This window comes from Lutra lutra, chromosome 16, assembly GCF_902655055.1.
Source record: "Lutra lutra chromosome 16, mLutLut1.2, whole genome shotgun sequence".
Taxonomy (NCBI): domain Eukaryota; kingdom Metazoa; phylum Chordata; class Mammalia; order Carnivora; family Mustelidae; genus Lutra; species Lutra lutra.
This window is the reverse complement of record NC_062293.1, coordinates 11,244,379-11,270,506: the sequence shown is the minus strand read 5'-3', so window position 1 is coordinate 11,270,506 and position 26,128 is coordinate 11,244,379. Positions and strand designations below refer to the sequence as shown.

Genomic DNA, 26,128 nt, shown 5'->3' with positions numbered 1-26,128 from the left:
ATCTTGGAAGACTGTGCATTTTTTTTTTTTTCAATTGTGGGAAAAACTCTTCCCCACTGTTTTACTTCAACATTTTAGGAAAGGCTCTGAAAATGGTGTAGATCTGGATAGAAGGAGGGGGAAACCAACAAGTGGGCTGGAAAGGAATCAAACACGGAAATCAGAATAAGACAGAGTTGGGGATAGGGGGACACAAGCCATGTCTTCAACATTTGGTTGAAAACTGAAGATATTGGTCCATTCGCTGGGGTATTGTTTCTACCAAGCCAATGAATTCACTTTAATTGAATGTTTCCCTTGGATAGTATTTTGCTGGATCTCTACACAACCAAAGGAAAGATAAAACGAACAACAACAACAACAACAAAAAAAAAAACAAAGGAAGTCAGAAGGATGTTATAGGCTACCAGTGAGATGAGAAGGAAAGGGATGGGTAGAGTAAGATGGACCATAAGAAGCAGAATGATTAGTTTCTAGCACAGTAATGCTCCTTGTCTTCCATGGTCTGCACATATAATGGGCTCTTCCAGGTTGGGGGTAAAACCCACAGAGCTAGTCTGCGCTTGTAGTTTCTGGTTTCCCCACCGACCTCAGAAGTGTTAACATCTGCCACAGGGTCACCATCATTTCATGCTTCACCACGCTCTGAGTGGCATGTGAAACAGCAGATGTCCTCTGCAGGTGTGTCAGGTGAAGACAACCCCAGATGTTGGCCCCACATGAAGCCACATGAAGAGCCAGCTGGCTTTTCCTGGCAAAGGAGAAAGTACAAATCTTAAATTCAGGTTTGACACAGTTGTCCCTTTCATTGGTCCACAGCGCTGGTTGTCTGTAATGTCAAGGTTGGATGGATCCACAGGTTGAGTGAAAAGCTGCTTAGTGCTGAAATTCCTTCAGGAATTTCTCTCCTTCATCCTTCAGAAATTTCTCTCCTTCATCCTTCAAGAGGTCTCTCTCACTGACCTCTCAGATAACTTCAAAGAAGAAAACAGAGCTACTTTGTATGATTTCTTTGGCTTGTGATGTGAAGTCTTCTACAGCTTGTTTGTTTGTTTTGCCTTTCTTTTGGCTATGTAGAGAGCCAACAAAATAGTATTCAAGGGAAACATTCAATTAAGTAAATTGATTGGCTTGGTAGAAGCAATACCCCTGCTAATGGACCAATATCTTTATTTTTCAACCAGGTGTAGGATGTCAAGGAAACATGGCTTGTGCCTGAAAATAAGTCTGTTTGGTGTTATTTACAGATGCCTGGGCTAGCCCTTCGGAAATGAGGTGAAACAGGTCCATGCTGATGCGTTCCTGAGAACGGAGGGCCTATAGGAGCTAGAGGGAGCCATCGGGCAGGTGAGAGCTTCTTGGGGTCACTGATGCTGTTTACAGCTGGGCAGCAGCTGGCGCTGTTACTGCATTTGTCGCTTTGGGTTGTCGCGGTAATCCTTGGAGGTGGGTACTAGTAGCTCCATGCTGGGGACAGTAAACTAGGTGTGCACGGGTAGTAAATGTTAGACCCCAGACTCTGAACACTGTGTCACCCAGCAACAGTCGCTGAACTGAGTTTTGCTCATGTTTTTGTTCTTAGCTGCGTCCCCCAACCATGCAGACTCTAAGCCAAGCGAGGGTGATGGCCCAGAGAGAATGAAGAAATGACCCAAGACGTCGATGGAGATGCAGGTTTATTGGTGGGAGCTTATGCACTGGGCATCCAGGAGTGGCAGCTGGACAGAGCATCCGCCACGGGGATCTATCGGCAGCGACACTGTGGAGCATAGAACCCACTTCGCAGCTGTGCTCCTGTAGCTTCTCCCCTTCTTGCATGGGCAGTGTTCCCAGGAGAGTGAAGCCTGCCGTCTGGATAGTCTTCGTTGCAAAGGAGCCCCTCCAGGTTGGCCACCCCCAGAACCCCGGACCTCACTGAACGCTGAACAGCATCTTGTTTTGTACACTCTGCTTGATGGGAATCCAGAAGGAGAAGGGGATCTCTACCCTCTCAAGGTAGCAATTAAAGGGGCAGTCAGGGTTCGCTTGCACAAACCAACCTGTGGGTACATACCACACGCCAGCACAAGATGAGCAAAGGGACCTTGGGAAATGAGCGTGGGAGGCGAGCTTTCCAGAACAGAATTTTCTGGACTGCTAAAAATTACTGGAGTCTGAGAGGGTTAGGGATTCCAAAGGGAAGAAAGGACAGGTAAAGTCAGAACTGGGGTGGGAGGGAATCTGCTCAGGGTATCATCTCCACCACTCAGAAAATCTTGTCTACATTTTATGCCTGGTAATCACATCCCGTACTTTTTGGAAAATAAAAACAAAAACAAAAAACAAAAAGCAACATTGTTCCAGGAAATGTCTGTTTGCCACCACCTTTATTTCCCTAATCATCTGTGGTGTTTTTTTTTTCTTTCTTTACATTTGGCAACATGTTGATGAACGCAGTGAACTAGCTGTTATATCAGAACTTTTTTCAGTTTCATTTCAATGAATTTGTGAATAGGGAGGCCACTTTGTCAAGAAAAAGACACGTGAAAATACCTGAAATGGAAAATGTATTTCAAAACTGCACATATATTTCCCACCGACTTCATCATTTGACTTGTTACTATATGGATCAATATTCTTAGACCAAGTAGAAAATACCCACAAAAGATCAGTTAAAAAAAACAGGCAACTCTAAAACCTTGATTTTAAAACACAATGAAAGTGGGACTTCATTGACTCACACAAATTTAAAAAGTACAATAAATTCCTAATGGCAAGTATCAGACTATGTCTATATTATTGATAATGTTACCAGCAGATATGTTTTCAAATATATTGATATCAGATATTATGGTCAATGATTGCTTAATATTTTTAGCCATAAGAATATACATGGAAATCCATTTTAAAAATTATGATGTTTTTGACAACGTCCTTTAAAGTTCTTACTAAAATATTAGCTTCACCGAGTATCAAACTTGTAGAAGAATAAATGTATGGACTTCTGAGCCTAGGTTAGAAAGAAGTATTTTAAGGTTTTCAGAAAAGTGGAATCAGGGAGACCCGCAGAGACACAGATGCAGTGACTGGGAGATGGGCTAAGCCACGTACCTCTGTCCACATGGTGGCTGCAATTGTCCAGCCCTTGCTCCTACTGTCCACTACAGGAAGAACCATGTCAGCATTTATAATATAATATAATTCTGAAAATATGACATTAATGCTGTAAAAATAGATGTCTTCAAAAACAACCACAGGCTTGAATGGAAACATAGGCTATTTAGAGCTTCAAGGGTCTTCCTGTGGGAGAAGCTTCCACTTCACTGAAGGGTCAAGTTCTTCATCAAAGTCGTCCAGCTCCTGCTCCTTTGAAAGCTCCAGGAAAACCTGAGATGGACAAGAAATGAAGAGAGAGAGAGAGGTCACACTGCCTTCTGTCGCTCTGAGTGCAAGGCGTATGCACACAGTGTCCCTTTATAGTGCATGGATGAAACAGAGTCACTCACACCGACCCACCTGCTCCAGGGTGGACTGGGAGAGGCTGTATTCCTCCAGGTCGAAGCTCTGTTTAACTGCAGAAGGACAGACGGACGTTAGGAGTTCAACTATTTTTATACCCAGATGGCCTTAGAAGTCAGCATACCATACAAACAGCAATTTTTAAAAACATCTTAAATTAAAAAGTTTAGGTAAAGATGTTCCTTTACCTAATCACAATGCAGTTCGGAATACACCCATGCATTCACGTGGGTTTGGGGAGGAAAGTATGTATGCTATGCTCATTTAGCACAGTGTTGGAGATTTCTTTTTTCTTTCTTTCTTTTTTCCTTTTTTTTTTAGATTTTATTTATTTATTCGACACAGGGCAGGTCACAAGTAGGCATAGTGGCAGGCAGATAGAGGGGAGGAAGCAGTCTCCCCACTGAGCAGAGAGCCCGACGCGGGGCTCGATCCTGGGACCCTGGGATCATGACCTGAGCCAAAGGAAGAGGCTTATCTCAGTGAGCCACCCAGGTGCCCCTGTGTTAGAGATTTCTATTTAAGGAGAAGACAGTGCTGAAAGGTTTCCTTCCCAGTACATGTGACCCAGTTCTTCTGAGCATTCAGGTATAGGGGGGAGGAAGACACGTTTTGCAAAGGGAAGCCCCAGAAGATTATGGAGAAAGATGTCTGAGGTTTCCTGGGGAGCAGATATCCTTTGCGACCCTCTTGCCATGGTGACCGCTTGCTCTGAGCTGAAAACCTTTCTCCTTGACCAGAATAGATGGGAAGGGTAGTCATAGCCCTGATAGGAGGCCGCAGCTTGGATATGTCACCAACAGTACCAGGCCAGTACTGGTCACAGTGCCAATCTGGGGAGTGTTGGCATGATCACATGGTCTAGAAAGTGGGGTGCTTGGCCCAGAGAATGGCAACAGGGTGTCACTGTGACCATGAATGCTATTGGCAGGAGTACAAAGAGTCTTCTAGAACCAGATATGAATCTCTTCCCCAGGGAAGGTGACAAGCAAGGAGAAAGATCATTGAGTCATGACAATAGAAAGAATGTAGAGGGAGTTTGTTCTGGCCAGCACAGTTCAGAGAGGCAGAGTTAATGGGCTCAGGTGGCAAGACAAACATGAAGCCGTGATGACAGACATAGTGTGGTCAGATGTGAAATGCAACAGACACAGGAAGATTGTTTTAATGACTAGACAGGAGGCCAGTTTCTTCATACACAGCCTAAAGCCATAAAGTAATATACAAGTCCCTATAAAATTAAATTGTAAATATGCATCATGCATCAGTGTTCCCAAAGAAAGTATCCTCTTTAAATGCTTACAGGACTGAATTTTGACTTAGGTTTTCCATATAGATATATGGAAATATATATATACATATACCTATATGTATGTATATATATATATATAGATAATACATATAATATATAGATAATACATATATCTATATGGAAAACCTCCACCAAGCAAAAGTAAAATCATTCCCATTACCCCTCTGCCCATCAACACCCCAACATTGATTTTTGTGCCCCTAAAATTCAACTGGATATTTTTAACTTTAAAAATTAACACCTTAGGGGCACCTGGGTGGCTCAGTGGGTTAAAGCCTCTGCCTTCGGCTCAGGTCATGATCCCCGGGTCCTGGGATTGGGCCCCGCATTGGGCTCTCTGCTCAGCGGGAGCCTGCTTCTCCCCTCCCCTCTCTCTGCCTGCCTCTCTGCCTACTTGTGATCTCTGTCTGTCAAATAAATAAATAAATAAAATCTTTAAAAAAAAATTAACACCTTAGAGGCGCCTGGGTGGCTCAGTCAGTTAAGGATCTGACTCTTGAATTCAACTCGGGTCAGGATCTCAGGGTCGTGAGGTGGAGCCCCATGTCGGCTCTGTGCTCTCGAGGGCGTCTGCTTGAGATTCTCTCCCTCTCCCTCTGCCCCTCTGCCCCCTCATGCTCTCTCTCTCTTAAAATAAATAAATAGATAAAATCTTTACAATGAACACTTGAGCTCACATTCCATTTCTGTCAGGCTGATGGATTAGTCTATGATCTGGAATTATCTGCTTTCCGGGATTTATTTCCAAGTTTATGGCTCTTACCCTTCTCTAATGTGAAGAAAGCTTGTGCTAAAGGTTGCACGTCTTCCACTGGGAGTTTATAGACCATCACAGAGGAGTACCTACAGGAAGAGGAACAGGACTGAGGCTGATGCCACCCCGCTCAGGGACAGGCGGGCTGCCATCCTGTCTCTGGTCATTATCCTGGTAAAGAAGAGTCAGTGTGGGGCAGGTGAAATGCCAAGGGTGAGGCGGTTCACAAGGAGATCCCAGGGATGGGAGAGGCTCCTGTCCTTGGCTCCTGGGATGGAGAGGGCAGATGTGGTGCAGATGAAACATGGACCCTTGCCAAAGTTGCCTGCCACCTTCTCTTTTCACTGAACACTTGCTTCTCCAGCTTCATCTTCCACCAGGGACCGAAGCCCCGTTGTTTCTTAAAGTCACTCAGCTCAGGTGGCGGTCTAAGTCTTTTCTCCAGAGAACCTTACCTCTCCAAACTGGTCCCATGCTACTCCAACTACTTTCCTAATTTAGGACGATATCGTTGAGTCTCTGATGAGGACTGGAAATCGCCAGGAATTCAGCGCCAAATAATGTTCAGCAACAAGTTTTTAAAAAATAATTTGTTTCCCAGATTAACAGTTGTCCTTTTATCATTTGAAAATCAGGAAGATTTTTATTTCATTTCATCAAATACTATTTCCTCCATGTATGGGGTGATCATTCTCATCTGTTCTGCTACTCCCTGTGCCTTTATGACCTATTTCTGTTCAGTCGTGGGCTGTGCACTGAGGTATACTATGGCTTCGATAGTTATACTCCATGTAGAAATATATTTTCCCACCATATCGTTATGACTTCTTATTACTCTTTTCTGTTTTCTCCCCTAACTCCTACATCATATGTCTTCTACAGTAAATTCTAGATGTTAAAAATGATCCTAAAATTGATCTTTGATTTTTATTGTTTGATTTTCCTGAGAACTACCCCATGACCAGACTGTGTATAAAATTGGACATGTTAATAGATTTGAAATAAAATAATTAGCTTTCTGTTCTACCTATGCCTCTGGTTAGCTTTGTCATGTGACCTAACTTCTCAGTTTCCTATGCTTAAAGATAACAGCAATTCCATTTATTAAGGTCCTTGTAGGGTCCAGACTCCCATAATGCTTTTTTTTTTTTTTTTTAAATAATCTCATCTTTCACTGGAAAAACAGTATCTACCTTGGAAAGTCAGTGAGGATTAAACAAGATAGCATGAGACCAGGCAGCTAGTAGGACCACAACACATGTTACCCCTGATTTTCCATCAGCTCCCCTCTTTAATTTAGTTTCTGCAGTATCCATATCTTTTAGGTTTCCTTTTGGGCTAAATGTGCACTCTACTGAGGACAAATGCATGAAACCCACAAGGAAAAATTGACATTAAGTATCAGATCAAACCCAGCATCCATCTTTACCTTTCCTGCCTTGCAGCCCGGGGAAAAACCCTCAGAATTTCCTGATGGAGGCTCTCCCTCTGTTCCAGGGTCTTCACCTTCATCTCCAGCAGGTAATTCTTGCCAAATTTACTCTTCAGGTGTTGGATGGAACCAATACATCTGAAGGTCGAGGAGGATGAGGTTGTCACCGAGAGGGGAAAGAGACAGGGCACACAATGTTTGAGACTCTTGCTGTGAGGGTTGTCTCCAGGGCGTCACTGTTAGACCCAGATGCAGCAGCCATAGCCGCACTGGGCACGAACTCTTCCTGCCATGCACCTGTGCGGGGAGTGGGGTGGGGGAATTTGGGGGGATGGGAGGGTTGTGGGGGAGGGGGCAAGTGTAGGCGGGGACGGGCACCCACCTCAGCTTCCCGGAAACCATGATGGCTACGCGGTCACACACAGCCTCAGCCTCTGCCATGTAGTGGGTCGTCAGGAGGGCACCCCTCTCTGTGTCTTTAACGGTGGCCCGGATCGCCTGCCTACATCGTCAAAAGACCATTTGCAATTAGGAAAGCCTTCTAATTAATCACAAATGGGTGGAGAAAAGAATTTTTAACCGGGATGCATTGTGAGTAATGAGCAAAAGGAGCTCAAGCAAAGGACGACCTTTGAGAGCGGGCAGGTGGATGAGGAAAGGTGAGCCAGGTGAGGGAGGGTGGAGGGGAGACAAACACTGGGGAAGCCGTCACAGAACACGGAGTTTCTCATGAGGCTGTGTTGAGAGAGAAATGCTGAGCAAGAGATTGGTAATGAAAGGGCTGTGCCAAGGATTCAACCACCGAGGTGTCACAACCTAGTAGGAGAAAATACATAGTCCTACTGACAGTGAGTGTGTCTGGGTCCTGCCAATACTTGCTTTTAGTTCAATGGTGAAATATTACCAGGGAGAGGGTTTGGGCTTGTTTTGCAAAATATTGTACTATGTACAGTACAAATGATCCTGAGAGGTGTTCTCCCTGCCACTCCCCCATTAAGAAACAGTTTAAGGGACCATTTTTACACAAGTAAAACAATTCACAAATTTCCTGCAAGGTGGGGGGGCCGGGCGTGACTGGGTAGAGCCCCTCACCACATCTGCTGCTGCCCCTCGGGGTCCATGCCGGTGGAGGGCTCATCCAGAAGCACCGCCAACGGGTTTCCCAGGATGCTTAGTGCGAAGCAGAGCTGCAACGAGAGGGACAGTGAGTCTGGCACTGACCTGGGGTGCGCAGAGTAACGCTGAGGTCCCCTCTTTCCTTCCTCTTTTTTTTTTTATTTGTTTAAAGATTTAATTTATTTATTTGACAGACAGAGATCACAAGTAGGCAGAGAGGCAGGAAGCAGGCTCCCTGCGGAGTAGAGAGCCCCGTGCAGGGCTCGATCCCAGGACCCTGAGACCATGACCTGAGCCGAATGCAGAGCCGAATGCAAGCCACTGAGCCACCCAGGCACCCCGTTACCTTCCTCTTTATTCCCTCGGATAAAGCCTTCACGGGCTGCTTCAGCTGGTCCTGCAGCTTGAGTGCATCTGCCAACCTGGAGGAGACACAGTGGAGCTTTACAGCAAGGAAGCTGGTGGGAGGGAGGATCCGGCAGCACAGGGATGGGGAGCAGAGCTCAGAAATGCAGTTTGGAAAATAGATGCCAGGCAATTAAAAAAAAAAAGTTTTATTTATTTACTTGAGAGAGAGCGAGAGAGAGAGAGCATGGGACAGAGGGAGAGGGAGGAGCAGACTGCCTGCTGAGCAGGGAGCCCAACGTGGGGTTGGATCCCAGATCATGACCACAGAGAAAGGCAGATGCTTAACCGACTGAGCCACGCAGGTGCCCCAATTCCAGGCAATCTTAAAAAGGCTGGTCTGATCCCTCCAGATGGATAGCTTTTCCTTTTAAAAGACTCAAGGCCCATTTCATGATTTCTAAATAGTTTTTTGGTAAATACTTTATACTTAAATTTTAGGATTTTTGATAACTTTCACCAGGGGTTACTATTTTTATATTTACTATGAGAAGAAAATTAACATTCTGAAGTCCGGGAAACCAGTTTCTAGCAGGGAATCTATGCAGTGTGATCTGGGTCAGAATTCAGTCTCCTGTCCTGGACCGGCGGTGAATCTCCTCACCCCCAACCATCGCCCGCCCCTGTAGGTAGAGAACAGGTGTGACTCCCACCCACCTGGCGATGGTGACTGCTGCATCCACTTTCCTCAGCCCTTTGACAGCAGCAAACACCTCCAGGTGCTCCTTCACGGTCAGATTGGGCCACAGCACGTTCTCCTGGGGACAGTACCCCAGGAAGCCTGGGGAGCCCTCCCCATTGCTGCCTTTTAGTAGCACCTGCAGAGAAAAGTTCACTCTCAGGGCCTGCCCTCTGGGTTTGTTTGCCCTGCACTTCTCAGCGGCCTCTTTCTCCTTACAAACCTAGAAAAACTAGAGATTCTTTAAGTCCTAATCGGTTTGAGTAATCTATAATCATTCTTGCTGGAGGGAGGTTGTCGGAGAGTAAACACATGAAAAAAATGTGTGTGCACCCTCTAATCTAAGCTGAAAAATCAAGTATCTTGCAAATATGTCTTGCCATCACAGTCAACAGATTATATCCATTTTTAAAAATCACAGTCAGGAAACAAGTCTATGGATTTATGAACGTAATTCCTCACTATTGAATGCACTCAGTGAGTACATGTTTTTTGAGCACGTAACAAATGCGCTGTCTGCTTTGGATGCAATGGGAATGGAATAGCCAGCACCCTTGTTCCTTGCGAGTTTTCATTCTGCTGAGCAAACTGGGCAATAAACAAGTAGGAAAATGAGCAGCTGGAATACAGACAGCTCCTAAGTGATGCTGTAAGGGAAGTAGCCAGGATGGGGCGGGGACTAGCAGGATGCTGGGGGAGGGGACTAAGAGGATGTTGGGGGCGGGGACTAACTAACATCACCAAGTAGGATGATCAGAAAGGGCCCTTCAGCTGAGGGACCACTGGAGGGACAGGGCACCTGCCATGGAAAAAGCCCAGAGGAAAGGAATTTGGAGCAGAGCAAAGCCCTGTGTTGTGAAGAAGCTCCATCTGTTCTTAGACCCAAGGCAAAGCTGGAGGCCCGGCTCAGCACTGAGGAAGGGATGTGACAATCGGCCCCTTGGGACGAGCCAGAGGTTGCAGGGAAGGGGGGGGTACTTCAGCCTTAGTACAGTAAGAGGTTGTTGAAAATATTGAAGTAGGACAATGACATTGTTTATAAAGATCACAAACTGCTGATCTGATTTAAGCTAGTTTCACGACACCCAGAGTTCACTTTGTTAACTCAGATCTTACTTACCTTTTAAAATAGATCATTACCATATATCTATGAACAGTTACACCCTTTTTTTTTTGGGCCCATGCTGAATGAGAAATAAAATAATGATTTAGGGTCCAGATGGTGATTGAATTAGAGCATGGTCTCCACTGAGCTCAGTTAGGTCTGAGTGAGCCACCAACATCCCTGAGTGTCCCCATTCACTGTCCCGTGCTCCCATCTTGGCTTCGGAGAGGTTGTGAAGATTTATTTTCCCCTCCCTCTTTGGTGGGATATTTGTCAATCACATTCCTGGAGGTCTTTTCCCTTCCGGGCTTGAACACCACTGCATCTCCTCTGGTGTGTTTCCACAGACCTCTGCCTTATATTCTGAGTTCCACAATCCCTGGACATCCTTTCTGAAGGAGCTCTTCAAGTTATCTATTTTCTGCCACAGAGTTTGGGGGAAAATATGTTCTCTATACCTGATGTTGTCTCTTTCTTTACTAAATTTGAGCTCTTTTCCTGGTGTCTGGCCACCTTCTGCAGGTCAAGTGCATGTATGACTCAAGTTGACTTCATGTATATCCCTGTTGCTCAATTTTGAGTCGTTCCTTGAAAACACTCCCAAGAAAGAGTGTCTTTCTACAAAAATACATGTCTCAGTATACAAGCGCTTTGTGAATACAATTGCTTAATAAAGGTTTTCTTTAAAATTTTTAATTAAATTATTTTTTTAAATTTTAATTAAATTAATTTTAATTTAAAATTAAAGCATTACATACTGGGAAAACAATGCCCATTGAAAGTACAAATCTGGTAGGTCAACTATACTCCCATTAAAAAAAAAACAATCAAAACCAAAAATGTAATGTGTTATACTGCACTCACTGTTAACACATGGAAACAGATAATTTGCCAAGAAAAAAAAGTGCAAATCCGTGCGTTTTATGGCACGATAACTAAAGCTTATATAGATTCTGATGTTGATTTCTGATCAGATATTGAACATTCTCTCTAGGTGTCTTTGAAGGCATAAGTAATTATTCCTTGCCAGTGATTAATTTTTCCATGTATGAATATGTTCATTTTGTGAATGTGTTATTCTGCGACTTTAACTACTTCTGTCATCTAATGATTAAATGAGATTTGTTTTTTACAAAGTTTTCCCATCTTACAGGTTTATTCTGAGCACCCCGAGCTAGCACATTCTCCACACAACTCACCCACCTGTCCAGCACTTGGTTTCATGTCTGTAGTTATCATCTTAATGGATGTGCTTTTACCAGCGCCATTGTGCCCTAATAATCCTAAAACCTCACCTGAAAAAAAAATTGGTTACACTTAATATGAATTGACTTCAATAGTAAAATTAAGAATAAAACATTGTCTGAGATCTTGCTACGTGGCAAGTGTTGTGCTCTGTGCTTTATATATGGAAATATGGTATTTCATTGACTCGTCAATGAAATTGGGAGATTCTTATCATAACCCCTGCGTACATATCCGGGGACAGCTCTCACAGACGAGGTTAGCTGCCCACGCACGTCACACTGATGGGAATGGGTGAGGCCACTCTTGGAAGCCAGTGTGTCTCCTGTGACCCTAAACACCGTGGGATAATGACACAGAATGAGGTCATCTCACAGCTGCTGGTTAAGCCTTCCGACTGAGCTGGTACAACCCCAGCTCATTCTCTTATGAATAGAACAAAATAGGAAATCAGTCATGCCCGTGAAATAGAAACATCATGGCTTCAGTGGCTTGTTTTAATAGAGTGCTTGCAGTTTCCATGTAGATGTCACTCTGCCCCATCCATGGGGTGAGCTGGTTAATTTTACTTAGAAATGGGACATGTAGGGGCACCTGGGTGGCTCAGTCGGTTAAGCATCTGCCTTTGGCTCGGGTTATGATCCCAGGGTCCTGGGGTCAAGCCCCACTTTGGGATCCTTATTCGGTGGGAAGCCTGCTTCTCCCTCTGCCTGCTGCTCACCCTCCTTGTGCCCTTTCTCTCTCTCTGTCAAATAAGTAAAATATTTTTTTTAAAAAATAAAAGAAATGGGACCTGTAAAGGGGGCTGCTGATGGTCATGTGCTGCTGGGTCTGTGTGTGAAACTAGGAGGTGATGAAATGATTTTCATCAAGACATAAAGCTCATGAGGGCCCCAAGCCAACAGGGGAAGGGCCATGGGGGTCAAACCTTTTCTAACACAGAAAGAGACATTTCTTGCAGCGATTTTCTTCTTCCTTTTGGAAAGGCAGCATTTCCTCTTCCCTGCATACTCTTTTCGGAGGCAGCTAGCAATGATGACTGGTTTCTGTAAGTGATGACAAAATCATATCAGACTTTAATTCTCTCCATGAACTTTGAAGCTCTGTCTTCCCATTGGCATGGCCCCTCATGGCCCAAGCCATGCCATCACAGAAGACCTTCCACAAGGGGACACGTTTCCTGACCATTCTCCAGTCCTGTCCTCAGTCTTGGAGAGAAGAGATGGTCATTTTCCCCTCCTTCCAAGGCAGTCACTCAGAAGCACATTATTTGGTGCAGAACAGGAGGAAAGAGACTTGGAGAGGTACTGAGTCCTGCTCTAAAGACAAGGCAACTGGTTGCAATTAGACTTTGCTGTGCAGTCCATACAGTGCCATTCTCCAAGGAACAGTGCTATGTGTCACTTTGTTCCCGTTCTAAAATTCACAAGTTCTGGGGCACCTGGCTAGCTCAGTCAGTGAAGCATCTGCCTTCAGCTCAGGGTCCTGGGATCGAGCCCTGCCTCAGACTCCCAGCTCAGCAGAGAGTCTGCTTCTCCCTCTCCCTCTGCTCTGCCTCCCCTCCCCCCACCCCACCCCCTCAACTCTTGCCTGTGTGCTCTCTGTCTCAAATAAATAAATAAAATCTTTGAAAAAGAAAATAAAGTTCTTTCTTGGCTTTTGCAACTTCATTGGTACTCCACTTCTTGGCTTATATTCCAAGAACGACAGATGGAGGTGACAAGACTTTTAATCTGTTTGTTTTGATGTAAACAAGATGATGACTTCCTAAAAGGAACTCATGATTTGTGCTTGTATGGACCGGAGGAACTCAGAATTATTTGAGGATCATACTCTCAGACCGACTACGTTCACTGACAAACGTTTGTGTTATTTGATGAAATGAGGACTTCACAGGTGTTACCTCCTCAAAGTTTGTGGAATTCAAGGCATCTGCTGTTCTCATTCTTTCCATTTGAACATCTTCATCTTCCCCTTCTGGAACTTCTGGATTTTGACAAACATCGGGGCTTCTTGGAGAAATTCTAGAGTCAAGAGCCATTCATGAATCCTTGATATGATGTTTTTATCCTTGTATTAAAATACTGCCTTCTTGGGGCACCTGTGTTAGACATACTGCATTCTTGGGGCATCCTTGTATTAAGAATACTGCATTCTTGGGGGTGGCTCAGTCTGTTAAACATCTGCCTTCGGCTCAGGTCATGATCCCAGGGTCCTGGGGTGGAGCCCCACATTGGGATCCCTACTCAGTGGGGAGTCTGCTTCTCCTTCTCCTTCTGCCCCTTCCCCTACTTGTACTCTCTCTCTCTCTCTCTCTCAAATAAATAAATAAAATCTTAAAAAAAAAGATACTGCATTCTGTAAATCTTATGCTTTGAGTAGGTTGGGTAATTAATAAAAGATTATAACCTCCTTTCAGTGAGGTGACCCCTCCTCCCTTCCCGACCTAGTTCCTATCAAGGTCACTGCTGTATTTAGTGACCCTTGCATGCTTCACACATACCTTTCATCCTACTTACCTGTGGAACATTCTTCTTCCATGTTCACTGGGCAACTTAGTATCTGTTATCTAACAGAGGATTTTTTTTGCCTTTTCTTTCCAAAAACTTAATTTGTATCATTTTTCTATTATAATTTTTTTAAAATTTTTAATAAACATATAATGTATTATTAGCCCCAGGGGTACAGGTCTGCGAATCGCCAGGTTTCCACACTTCACAGCACTCACCACAGCACATACCTTCCCCAATGTCCATAACCCCACCACCCTCTCCCTACCCACCTCCCCCTGGCAACCCTTAGTTCATTTTGTGAGATTAAGAGTCACTTATGGTTTGTCTCCCTCCCGATCCCATCTTGTTTCATTTATTCTTTTCCTACCTCCCCCCTCCCATAACCCCCCATGTTGTATCTCCACTTCTTCCTATCAGGGAGATCATATGATCGTTGTCTTTCTCTGATCTAACAGAGGATTTCCAGAGCATAGTTGAATGATGTGATTTTTCTGGAAACCTTAGCTTTAACACCACTGCCATGTTGGTATGATTACATTCCCATGGGGATAATGAGTCAGAATTTTTGAAGTCAGGATGGTCTCATAAAATACAAATCAGATGCTTGGTCTCTGTGAAACCTGGCCATTTCTTGGAAATATGTGTCAGATTCACTTTCTCCTCCACTTTAAGTCTGGTCCTTCAGACCCATATTCTATTCTCTCTCATCTCAACCTAATCCCCCATACTGATCTTAGATTCCGCCTTGCCCATTCAACTGTCTGTTAATCTTTAACTGTTAGTTAAAGATGAATAGATAAATAGTTAATGGTCATCTTGGAAGCTGCTCACTCAACTGTCTCTAATAGGTAAAGATGAAACCAATGGGTGACCCAGAGGGAATAAGATGCTTATGGCCGTATCCTCGCACAGTGCAAAAAAGACAGTCTCAGCTTTTAAGTCCCATAAATACCTGGACCAGTCTGCGACCCACCAGTTGGGCTTCTTACTACACAGGTAAAGATCACAATTATTGCTGTCTTTGGTCCTTTGCTCACTCGTTCTTCCTTCCTGGATTGACAACATTCCTTCAACTGCCAATCTGTTTAAATGGGTTGCTATTTAATTGAAGTAGTGGCATGTAGCTTTTCCCACCCTTCTACTGCACATAGTGTCCAAGCCCTTAATACTCAATGTCTCGGGTCTGTTTCCCCCTGTACTTAAAATCTTCTTTGATTTAGGTATTTAGACCTCTGTTTTTGGTATTGGTGCATGGGGGCTACCTCGGTCTATCCCAGGACTTGGCAGTTCTTTGCTGATTGGTTAATTCATGCATGAAAAATATTTTAAGTATTAATGATTGAAATAAAAGAAGTAAATTTGATTTCTCCCAACCGAAAGAAGGGATCCTTCTTCATTGATTTCTTTCCAAACTTCCATTCCAGACATCGAAGAATAAAAAGGAAGATGATAAAATGAAGGAAAGGCTGGGAAGAAAGAGAGAGAGAGAGACCCATGGTCAGGAACACTCAGAGAAAAATGTTTCACATCGGAAGTAAAATAGGAGAAGTCAGACTTCTCCAAAGACACAGTTGAAAAAACCATTATGGATTTCCAATGATCTATTTGTCAGATTGTGAAACTATCAAATTCATTTTCAATCTTGTTTACAGGACAATGGAAACAAATTTAATTATAGAATGCCATTACTTTATGTCACTTCCTCCAAAACGGGTACAGTGTTTTCAAAAATTGAGAAGCATATTACCCGGTCAGTCAATCTTTGAGAAAAATTTGTTCCATATTTTACAAATACTTTATCTCCATGGTCTATCCATAGGCCTATCTTAATATCCATAGGTCTATCTTAATAAAAAAAAATGTTTCACCGTGTGTACAGGAATTAAAAAGATTCAGTAGAGTAAAAACACAAATATTGTTAAAGACAAGAGTGTTCTTACAATTAAGACTATCAGAAATGCCTCTATACTTTCTAATTCTTCTTCAGTCGAGAAATAAAATATGGCCACCTGCAAAAGGAAAAAGAATGGTGAAATTAGGAAGTTTTTTGGTTTCATGAGTTTTATCTATATGAATGTGAACTGACCCACTGGACAGCTCTGCTAACACGTTGCCTGATTTCACCACAGGTATTGGTAGATGCCCATTCCAAAATGTGTAGCAAGTGGTATTCCTTCCTCCCAAGGTCGATGAGGCACTGTGCTTTTATTTGAAGCGACAGGATTTAGCAATTACGCCTTACCTGGTAAGACAATCTTGGGCATCTCTGTTAGCCTCTCCAAATAATCAGAGAGAGAAACGGGGCTTCTCCTTGTTCCCCAGAACTTCATACAGCTTCCTATGCCCATTGATCCTTTAGAAGACCCCTTTCTTTTTTTCCCCTCCCTTTCCCCATGGTCACTCACGTACTGTATCTTTGTTCCTTTTGTAGAAGTCTATACTTCTACATCTCTATCTATGTTTGTGGAAGTTTATAGTTCTCTATCAATCAGTTAGAAAAAAAGGGGAGAGGGATTTTATTCCTATTGAAAGCCTCTCTAGAATCTTGAGATCCCAAAGATTAGTGATATTTCATTTGCCTCCTCCTAAAACTGAGCATGCCCAGGAGTATTGAAAGGCTGCTCTATTGCCCACCACCCTTCTCCCTGTCTCCCCACACATGGACCAGGACCAGGTTTTCTAACTGGAACACACCGCCTATCTGGGAGGAATTCAACTGGCATCCATGAGGTAGACATCTTTAAATGTCATGTATATTCAGCATGGGGAAGAGCCCCAATGCCGAGCATAGCTTCCACAACTGGTTAAGCGTTTCTGGGACACTGGTGCAGACAGTGGCATTACCTACCTGATAATATAACAACATACAGCCAATTAACGTGGCTTGTGGTACCAGAAAGGTGATGCAGTACAGGGTGACATGTTCATAGCTGTCAAGCAACAATATAAACACAGAGATGCTGCAGATCTAAGGAAGATACGGACATGCGTGTTAACCATTCTGCGTTTCCACCTATTCTCCAAATTGAGATGGTTCATCTTGAGGATATTCCTAATTTCAACTCCCACCTCAGAAACGCAAGGGAAATCAGTGTATCTCCATCGACATGTTCTCTCAGTGACTTAGCTCGATTCCTTTAACCGGGAGCGTCATGAATAGACGTGATGGGATAGATCTAAGATCTAACAGATAGCTTACTTTCATTACAGAAAGGAAGAAAGTTGGCATTATATTGGTTTTGGAGGTAAAATTAGTAGATAAGCACTAATCCAAGGGAACACAAATGGACATTTCCTGGGAATGATGTAATGGCGACAGAGAGAGGAGACTTCTGTAAGGGACACCAGTGGGGAAACAGAAGCATGCAACAGCCTGGAGTGGCTTCAGTAGAAGTTCTCAAATTCAAAATTCAGGGATAAGAGATAGTTACAGGGATAACGGGAGCTCTCAGACTTTTTCTTCTAAAACACTGCAATGATAAAAGCTTCCTAAAAGTCTTTGTACTTCTTTGTGTTACAAATTACTGTTTTTAAGGCATTCAGCATATTCTTCCTAAAAGTATATTTCTTTTTTTCTTTTTAAGATTTATTTATTTATTTGAGAGAGAGAGACAGCGTGCGAGCAGGGTGTGGTGGGAAAGCATAGAGAGAGAGACAGAATCTCAAGCACACTCCCCACTGCATGTGGAGTCTGATGCGGGGCTCGATCTCATGATCCTGAGATCATGACCTGAGCCGAAGGCAGAGGCTCAACCCACTGAGCCACCCAGGCGCCCCTCTTGAGCGCATCATTAAAGGCCAATGTGGTTCCAACCAATATTTTTACCATAACTAGGACCATGCCCACACTGTATGTTTTCCTCTCCTTACCCATGCCAGATGATTACCAGTTCCCAGGACAAACCTGGACTTTCTCCCCTGAGTTTCTGTTCACGTACAGAATCATCAGTCTTCTCTAGCTACTAAAATCTCACTCTTCAGGTTTCAACTCCTCAAGCATATCTGTGCTCTCATTTTCCTAAATTAATCTTTCCCAACTCTGGTTGTCATAGAAACAATCTCTGAAAAAGAGATAATCTTTTCCTTCCCATTTTGCTTTAGTAAGTGGCTGTTTACTTCTGTTTACCTTCTGAGTTCCCTCTCAGGGTTGAAACTATTTTTTCTGTGTTATTGGTCTTAGTTTGTGACACATTGTTGGAAGCCAACTAATATTTGTTGAAATGGTAATTTACTTTTTGGCTGCTGGAATGACAGGAAATTAGAATAGATACTAGGAGATGACACATATTTTTCCTTCCCAGTTTAGATAAAATAAGTGTTGCTTTTATGAAATTAATTCTAGTAGAGTATGGAGAAGTAGTTTCTAGTTTTAACTATGCTAGCAACAATATTTGTAATCCTCATGGCTTTGTGGAGGTCTTGGGGCTTATTTATTTTTAGTAAAAAGAAGATACAAATGGTTTCCAGGTTTCCTTCTAGCAAATACTTTCTGGTTGTAGAAACAATTCAGTGACTTTTAAAAGAGACAAGGGTAGAAATTAGGAAGAGGAAAAAGATGCAGATTTTGAAAAGGATCCCATATAAGGAAAACAAAATATTTTAGACTATAATACTAATTTTTCATTCTACTGAGGGCCCATTTTAAAGGAATGGCTCAGAATTGTTTATTTAAATACATAAAATGAATGTTCACAAGAAATACACTTACCATAAAGAAGCAAAAAGACCAAATGCCACTATTTCTTTTCCCCTTGCGAAAAATGAATGAAATCACATATGTCAAGAAGATAAGGGAGGCAGCATAGCCAAATGAACACAGGATCTGAAATCAACAGGAATGTTTCGTTAAATACAAATGCAATCTAAGAAAATGTTAGGGTCCAAAAGATCGTCAGAGCACCAGGTTCTACAGTGATTTGATTTGCAACAATGTAAACATCAAGGCAAACAGTTTGCCCCTTCAAATGCTTTCATTAAAGCATACAATGATATTTGTTCTATGAAGATGGTCACTTACTTGTATAATCTCACTTATAAGTGTGAACAGAGTGCCGTCGAAGTTTAAGCCGTAGTCCATCAAATACATAAGAAGGAAGATCAAGGAGTACATTGGAACGTCCACCAACGCCTGCCCACACCAGTACGCAGAAGGGAAGAGCCCCGAAATCCACAGCTGGGACTGAACTTTGCTCTGATTAAAAAACGGAGAAGACACAAAGTGGTATTTCAACTTCAGGCTTCAGAAAATGTGGTTTATGGAAGGAAATATTCAAACAAAATTTTCATTTGTAGTAATTCTGCATCATGCTATAAGCAGCTGGACCAAGGGATACGGAGAGTCCCAAACATAAATGATCAGTTTGCTGCTTTGGTTAACAGCATGGATGTTCATCCCACACCTGGTAGAGATAATGTGAAGGAAGGTCCAAGTGTAATGACAGTAAACAATAGAGAGATGAATGATGTACAGGAACGTAAATCAAATTACATCTCAGATAGGAGCCTCATTTGGCTAATCAGAGACCATCAGTAAATTAACTATTTTTTTAAAGATTTTATTTGTTTATCTGAGAGACCGAGAGAAAGAAAAAGCACATGAGTGGTGGAGGGACAGAGGGAGAAGCAGACTCCACTGATCAGGGAGCCCAACGTGGGGTTCAATCCCAGGACCCCGTGATCATGACCTGAACCAAAGGCAGACCCTTAACTGACTGAGCCACCCAGGTGCCCCGAACTTAACTATTTTTGAAAGAAAAAGTATATTCAAAATTGTTTAATTGTTTATTATAATTGTTTAATTTGTGCCATACCCCATATCACTTGATAAGTAATTTTAAAATATGGGATTTGGTATGTTTATTCAGAGAATGACAAGGAATACAAAGTACGTGATATTTATTCATGTAATAATATTGATATACATATGCATAAATATTTGGATGGTTAATAAATATTTGAATGTGTGTTATGCCAAAACAACCCCAATGCATCATTTACTTATAATTAAAAGAATAAAGCAATTTTATATTATATAAGAATACTTACTATATTATATATTTATGTAGAATATAAAGTATAGTATTTTATACTTATAAAACTATATCATCTTTGGGGAGAGACTTGTGCTCACTGTTTGTATATAATAAATATATATATAAAATAGTATTACATTCATAAATATTATGCATTTTGTATTCCTTGTCATTCTCTGAAAAACATCCCAAGTTACATTTTTTAAAACTACTTATCAACTACTTAAAAATACTACTTAACTACTTATAAATAGTTAAATTCATTTGCTGGCGGTCTCTGATTAGCTAAATGAGGCTCCTGTCTTAGATGTAATCGGACCTAAGGATACTTATCCAAACCTCCCATCACAGGTTTGTTCAGTTCGCACAACGTCTAACAAGGTTCTAGTGCTGGACTGATCTGTGGGTAAAGCCATGAGGGGGATGAATTGTGATTTTACGTTACTGACAGAGCACCTGCGTGCCTGGGTCTGCCATCTATGGAGGCAGGAAATATGGAAGGGGGTCCACATTCAAGAATACCATAAATTCAGCTTTGGAGACATGAAGTTTGAGTGTGTGATTGCTGCTCCCAGTGGGGACCCCGAGAAGGGAGTTCAGATCACCCTGGAGGGAATGTTAGAAATTAGAGATCTGGGGTGCAGTCAAATCTGTGAGTGATGGGTTAGGTAAAGGGAGTTTCAAGTCCTCAGGTTCAATGAGCTTACTGAGGAGAAAATGACATCTAGCATGATGAGAGAGCTAAGGGCTGGTGTCTGAGGAGTTCCAGAATTTAGAGACAATGGGCAAGAATGAGATGTTCCACTAGAGGGAGACAGACAGTGGCAGGGTGTTGGAACCATGATGGAATTGAGGCATCACACAGGCCAGAGAAAGAAAGTGGTGTGTGTTTCCTATGGGAGACTTTTTTTTTTTTTCCTTAAAGATCTTACTTATTTATTTGCCAGAGAGGAAGAGAGGGTAATAAGCAAGGGGAGGGGCAGGCAGAGGAAGAAGCAGGTTCCCCACCGAGCAAGGAGCCTGATGTAGGACTTGATCCCAGGACCTTGGGATCACAATCTGAGCTGAAGACAGAGGCTTAACCAACTGAGCCACCCAGGCATTCCCTGTGGGAGACATTTTTAAATTAGGATTATGTTAACAGCGGGATGGCTGACAGTTACATCAGGCCAGCAAATAGCATTCCCCAAGATTCCTGGAGGTTCTACACTAGAAAGAGAAGAGGATATTATTCTGATAGCACTCCCTTCCTTTGGACAACAGAATTACTTTAAAGAGGGAGGAAGTTTCAAACAGATAAAGATGGTTAGGCAAGGTCATTTTGTGTAGAAGTTACCAAACTGGAACCATTAAAGGATATTCTATTAAGATCTGTAAATAAAGCTGATGCGAGTTGGCCTGGGTTGATTAGTCCTAAGTTCAGCTCCCTATGACTGCCGCTCAAAATTTGTCTCCACTCAGAACTACTGAATCAGAATCTTCATCTTACAAGGTGCTCCAAATACTTGTAGATACATTAAAAATTCATTGGGATTATTGAAAGAGTACCTGTAAATGAAAATTATAAACAGATTGTCAGTTAAACATTGAAATTTATCTTTTATCAGAGTTGTCCCATTTTCAAAATACTATTTTCTTTTATTTCAGTTATCTTTTTTCATCAACTTTTTTTTTTAAGATTTTATTTATTTGACAGACAGAGATCACAAGTAGGCAGAGGGACAGGCAGAGAGAGGGGGGGAAGCAGACTCCCCACTGAGGAGAGAGCCTGATGTGGGGCTCTATCCCAGGACCCCGGGATCACGACCTGAGCTGAAGGCAGAGGCTTTAACCCAGTGAGCCACCCAGGTGCCCCTCATTAACTTTTGAATGTAATTTTGAAAAATATCCCTGTTAAGTATACTGTTGTATGGGTTTTGACAAATGCATATATCCCCGTACCACACTCATAATCAAAGTATAGAGCATTTTCATTACCTGTCACGCCCAATTTCCCATGCTCCTTTGCAGTCAATGCCTTTATCTTGGTTGCAAGAAACCACAGGTCTGCTTTCTGTCACTATGAATTTATTTTACCTTTCTGAGAATTTTCTATAAATGAAATCATTCAGGATTTACTCTTTTCTGTCTTCATTCCCTCAGTCTAATGGTTGAGCCGTACCTATGCTGACACATTTTTAGTTGTTCCTTCTTTTGTACTGTTCAGTAGTATTCCATGATGTGCAATCGCACATGAGATCACATGATGATATGGCCACACAAGAATTTATTTATCAGTTCACAGCTTGATGGAAATTGGGATTGTCTCAGATTGTTGGCCATTACGAATAAAGCTACCAAGAATGGTAATGTACCAGTCTGTATGCAGAAAGATGTTTTCTTTTCTCCCAGGTAAATACTTAGGAGAGAAATTCTGGGTCATATAATACATGTATTTTTAACTTTATAAGACAGAGCCAAATTGCTTAGCAAAGTGATCATGAATTTTACATTCTTGCTGATAAAGCATAAGAGTTCCAGTGTCTCCACATCCTCACAAACTTGATATTTTCAGTCATGTTAATGTTATTCATTTTCTTTAAATGAGTAGAGGGACTTCACTGAGGCTATTTTCCTGCTTACTCATGATATCAGCCATCTTTTTATGGGAGCATTTTCCTTCTGTATATCTTCTTTGGTGAAGTGTTTGTTCGAATTTTTGCCCATCTTTAAAATAGGCTACCTTTTATTACTGAGGCTATATTTTATTAAAATTAGGCTATCTTTAAATTTAGGCTGTCTTCCATTATTAAAAGTTCTTTATATTCTTGACATAATTTTTTTGAGATGGTACGCTTCACAGATTTTGGTGACATTGTGTAGGGAGCCTGTTATACTTCTGCATATCTTCCCAATTTTAGTTTCTGTGCTGCCAGCACAAGCATGATACAAGGCTTTTGTTAAATGTACGAGCATTGTGAATATTTTTCTCCCGGCAAAGTTTTTAATTTTATTATTGGTGTTTTACAAAGAGTAAAAGGTTTGAACTTTGATGAGTTTCAAGTTCTCATTTTCTTTGAAGCATATGCTTATTCGATCCCATCTAGGAAATAACTGCCTGCCACAAAACCTATGATTTATTTCAAAATAATTTTGTATATGGCATGAGGTGAGTGTTGAGAACATTTTTCATTCCTCATATACAAATATCAGGTTGTTCTGGAAAAATTTGCTGAATTCCCTGATTTTACTGAAAATCAACTGGTAATATCTAAGTGGTCTATTTCATTTCATATGCCCGTATTACTCTCCTAAATAAATACAACACATTCTGCATTCCTAAAACTTTGTAGTAAGCCTTGAAGTCAGAAGCATAACTCACTCAACATTGTTTTTTTCTTTTTCAAAGATATTTTGTCTGTTCTAGGCTCTGCCTATCCATGTAAATTTTAGAATCATTCTCTATCTGTAATCTATTTATTTATCCATATGTTTATAAAGAATTAAAAAATGTTGGACGCCTGGGTGGCTCGGTTGGTTAAGCGACTGTCTTCGGCTCAGATCATGATCCTGGAGTCCCGGGGTCGAGTCCTGCATCAGGCTCCCAGCTCCATGGGGACTCTGCTTCTCCCTCTGACCCTCTCCCCTCTCATGCTCTCTCTCACTCTCTCTCTCTCTCAAATGGATAAATAAAATCTTTAAAAAAAACCCACATTATATCTTAGGACTTATTGCTGAGTTGGCTGCTCTATTAAACGTGCATAAATACCCCAAAGGAAAATCCTATAATTATATTACCTTCAGCTTCTATCTGTACAAAGTAATGAAGGTTTCATTATTACCTTATAATCATCAATGCTGCTCATGGCAATATAAGGAGAACATGAGGATATCAAAATCAACCAGAATATGGTATATAGTTGGAACTCGTATGCACTACTACTCTCTCTGTCCTGAAAATACAAAGAATACAATACAATGAGCTGAATAACAAATTCAAAATTTGTTTTCTGGAATAAGTTTTAAGAAAATATTAAACTAATGATATACACTCATGCGTTAAGTCCCTGTGGAGGTTCCCAAACTCTTTCCTTATCCATTTTTGGTTCCAAATTTGAAGCTTAACTCTTAGCTTTCTATCCCAATTCATGGGTAAGGAAAATGACTCAAAGAGCGTGAATGAATTGATAATATGGCACAGTTGGAAAATAAAAAAAAGGAGTAAGATTTGTCATTTTCTTACGTTATTATATACATTATAGATATATAATATCTCTTACGGTGAACAATAAATAATGATCATTCACATTCCATTTTTAACTCCTATTTAATTATTTCAAATGTGATAGCTTGAGTCAAAAAATCCTATCAGATGTTTTATGGGCACAGTGATGATCAGTATCTGTCTAGGTATACCACGAAATCAGATAAACACTGGTCCAGGGTTCAAAAGGAGAGATAAAGCACAGTACGAGAAGGGGAAGTGAAATCTCCAAAGAAAAACCTTTGACCTTGGCTACACACATATGTTGGTCCTGTTTGGAAAAATCTTTGAGGACAGAAGATTCACAGACTCTCCTGAAAGCAGTTCCCATGTTACTTTCATGATCTACCTTTGTGGTGTTTGATTACACAGATCACTGAAAAAAGTTATAAGCAGAGTCTGGTCCTCTTCAGCTTGACCATGAGAGAAATGCTTGCTAACTACAGGAAGGTGAAATCTGGGCTTATTGACAGGACCTTTTCAGTACACCTTACAGGCTGTGTGGGTTCAGTACTCAGTGGTAAGCCCGTGACTTTGAGCAGGACAGACACAAGGTCTAAAGCTACGGAAGGCTATACTTGAGTAGTGAATAGGTAAATTCAAATAGAACAGGAAATGAGTTGCTGGAGATTTCAAAGTTCTGATGTTGGGCACCTAAATACAAGGTTGATTAAAGTGGCTGGTGTCAAACTTCTTGTGGCTAAAACAGAATGTTTTCATAGATGGAAGCTCAAGGCACATTGATCAGTTTGTATCCTCCCTCAGAAACCAGAAAACTGATAGGAGGTTAATAAAATGAACCATAGCATAGGTTCTAAAAGCAATTAATACTTGATGGAGAATTAGAATTTTTGCTTTAATGATTTAACTTCTCACACATTCTTAATGAAAGGGATTTTTATTTTCTGAACACACCATGACTTGACATATGTTGTAAGAAACTAACTCAAGATCTTGCAGGAGTGTATAAAAATAATGGTGGGTTCGTTTTATATACACATGGGTAGGTGGTCCTTAGCCATAGATAAAACCCATATATAAAACCCTATAGTGGTATGGAATATAGATTATTTGCTGACCTCTGACATTCATTTATGCATTTAACAAATAAATTACTTAGTGCTTATCATGTTCCAGGCCTTATCTCAGGTACAAAATACTTTGTATTATTAAAAATGTATGGTCTCTGTGTTCAAAGAATTCTCTAAGAGGAAGAAATATATTTAGGAAATAATAAAAAAGGAATAGTTACAAACTCTAATAGGTATTCTGGTTTCCAAACTTACAAGACTGTATATAATCTAATCACCTGAGCTTCTCCCCCCTCCCCCCCCCCTGCCTCCCCCAGGTATGAAAAAGCTGGTTTGGTAGGCCTAGAGTTGGCTCAGATAATGAGTATTTATTACAAGAAATTGGAGTAATTCTAATGTAACCAGTCTGCAGTTTTGGCCTGAACTTTGTCCTAAATTTTTTCCTTTTGTAGCATTTCTAAAAGTACTAATAAGACTTCAATTTCTTTTCCTCTCTGTCCCCCTCCCCCCTTCCCTCCTTCCTTCCATCTTTTGTTATTTTTGTGCTCGTTTCAGTGCTCCATAAGTTCATTTTTGTCACATTCTCTTTGAAAAATATTTTGTTAGTTCTGTTTTGCATTTAAAAATTTGAAGCTCTAGGGGAACTTGGCTGGGTTAGTTAGTAGGGCATGTGACTCTTGATCTTGTGGTTGAGAGTTCAAGCCCCACGCTGGGTGTAGAGATTATTTAAAAAATTGAAGCTCTAAAAGTGGATTTATTTTTC

At 41.6% G+C, this 26,128-nt stretch overlaps 1 protein-coding gene across 3 annotated transcripts in view; it reads right to left on the bottom strand.

Moving 5' to 3' along the window:
- Window positions 1–2,347: 2,347 nt before the first annotated feature.
- Window positions 2,348–26,128, bottom strand: part of ABCA8 (ATP binding cassette subfamily A member 8) — a 74,356-nt gene continuing 50,575 nt past the window's right edge. For all 3 annotated transcript variants that reach the window (XM_047706649.1, XM_047706648.1, XM_047706650.1), the window contains 17 exons: window positions 23,913–24,023; window positions 19,077–19,250; window positions 18,768–18,881; window positions 16,908–17,027; window positions 16,000–16,068; window positions 15,434–15,525; window positions 13,450–13,570; window positions 12,475–12,592; window positions 11,505–11,596; window positions 9,175–9,335; window positions 8,459–8,534; window positions 8,089–8,183; window positions 7,379–7,498; window positions 6,994–7,134; window positions 5,574–5,653; window positions 3,496–3,551; window positions 2,348–3,366 (listed from right to left, as the gene is read on the bottom strand). In XM_047706649.1, coding sequence (XP_047562605.1) covers window positions 3,268–3,366; window positions 3,496–3,551; window positions 5,574–5,653; window positions 6,994–7,134; window positions 7,379–7,498; window positions 8,089–8,183; window positions 8,459–8,534; window positions 9,175–9,335; window positions 11,505–11,596; window positions 12,475–12,592; window positions 13,450–13,570; window positions 15,434–15,525; window positions 16,000–16,068; window positions 16,908–17,027; window positions 18,768–18,881; window positions 19,077–19,250; window positions 23,913–24,023 — 1,839 coding nt within the window. In that variant the 3' untranslated portion in view covers window positions 2,348–3,267. The remainder of the gene's footprint in view (window positions 3,367–3,495; window positions 3,552–5,573; window positions 5,654–6,993; window positions 7,135–7,378; window positions 7,499–8,088; window positions 8,184–8,458; window positions 8,535–9,174; window positions 9,336–11,504; window positions 11,597–12,474; window positions 12,593–13,449; window positions 13,571–15,433; window positions 15,526–15,999; window positions 16,069–16,907; window positions 17,028–18,767; window positions 18,882–19,076; window positions 19,251–23,912; window positions 24,024–26,128) is intronic.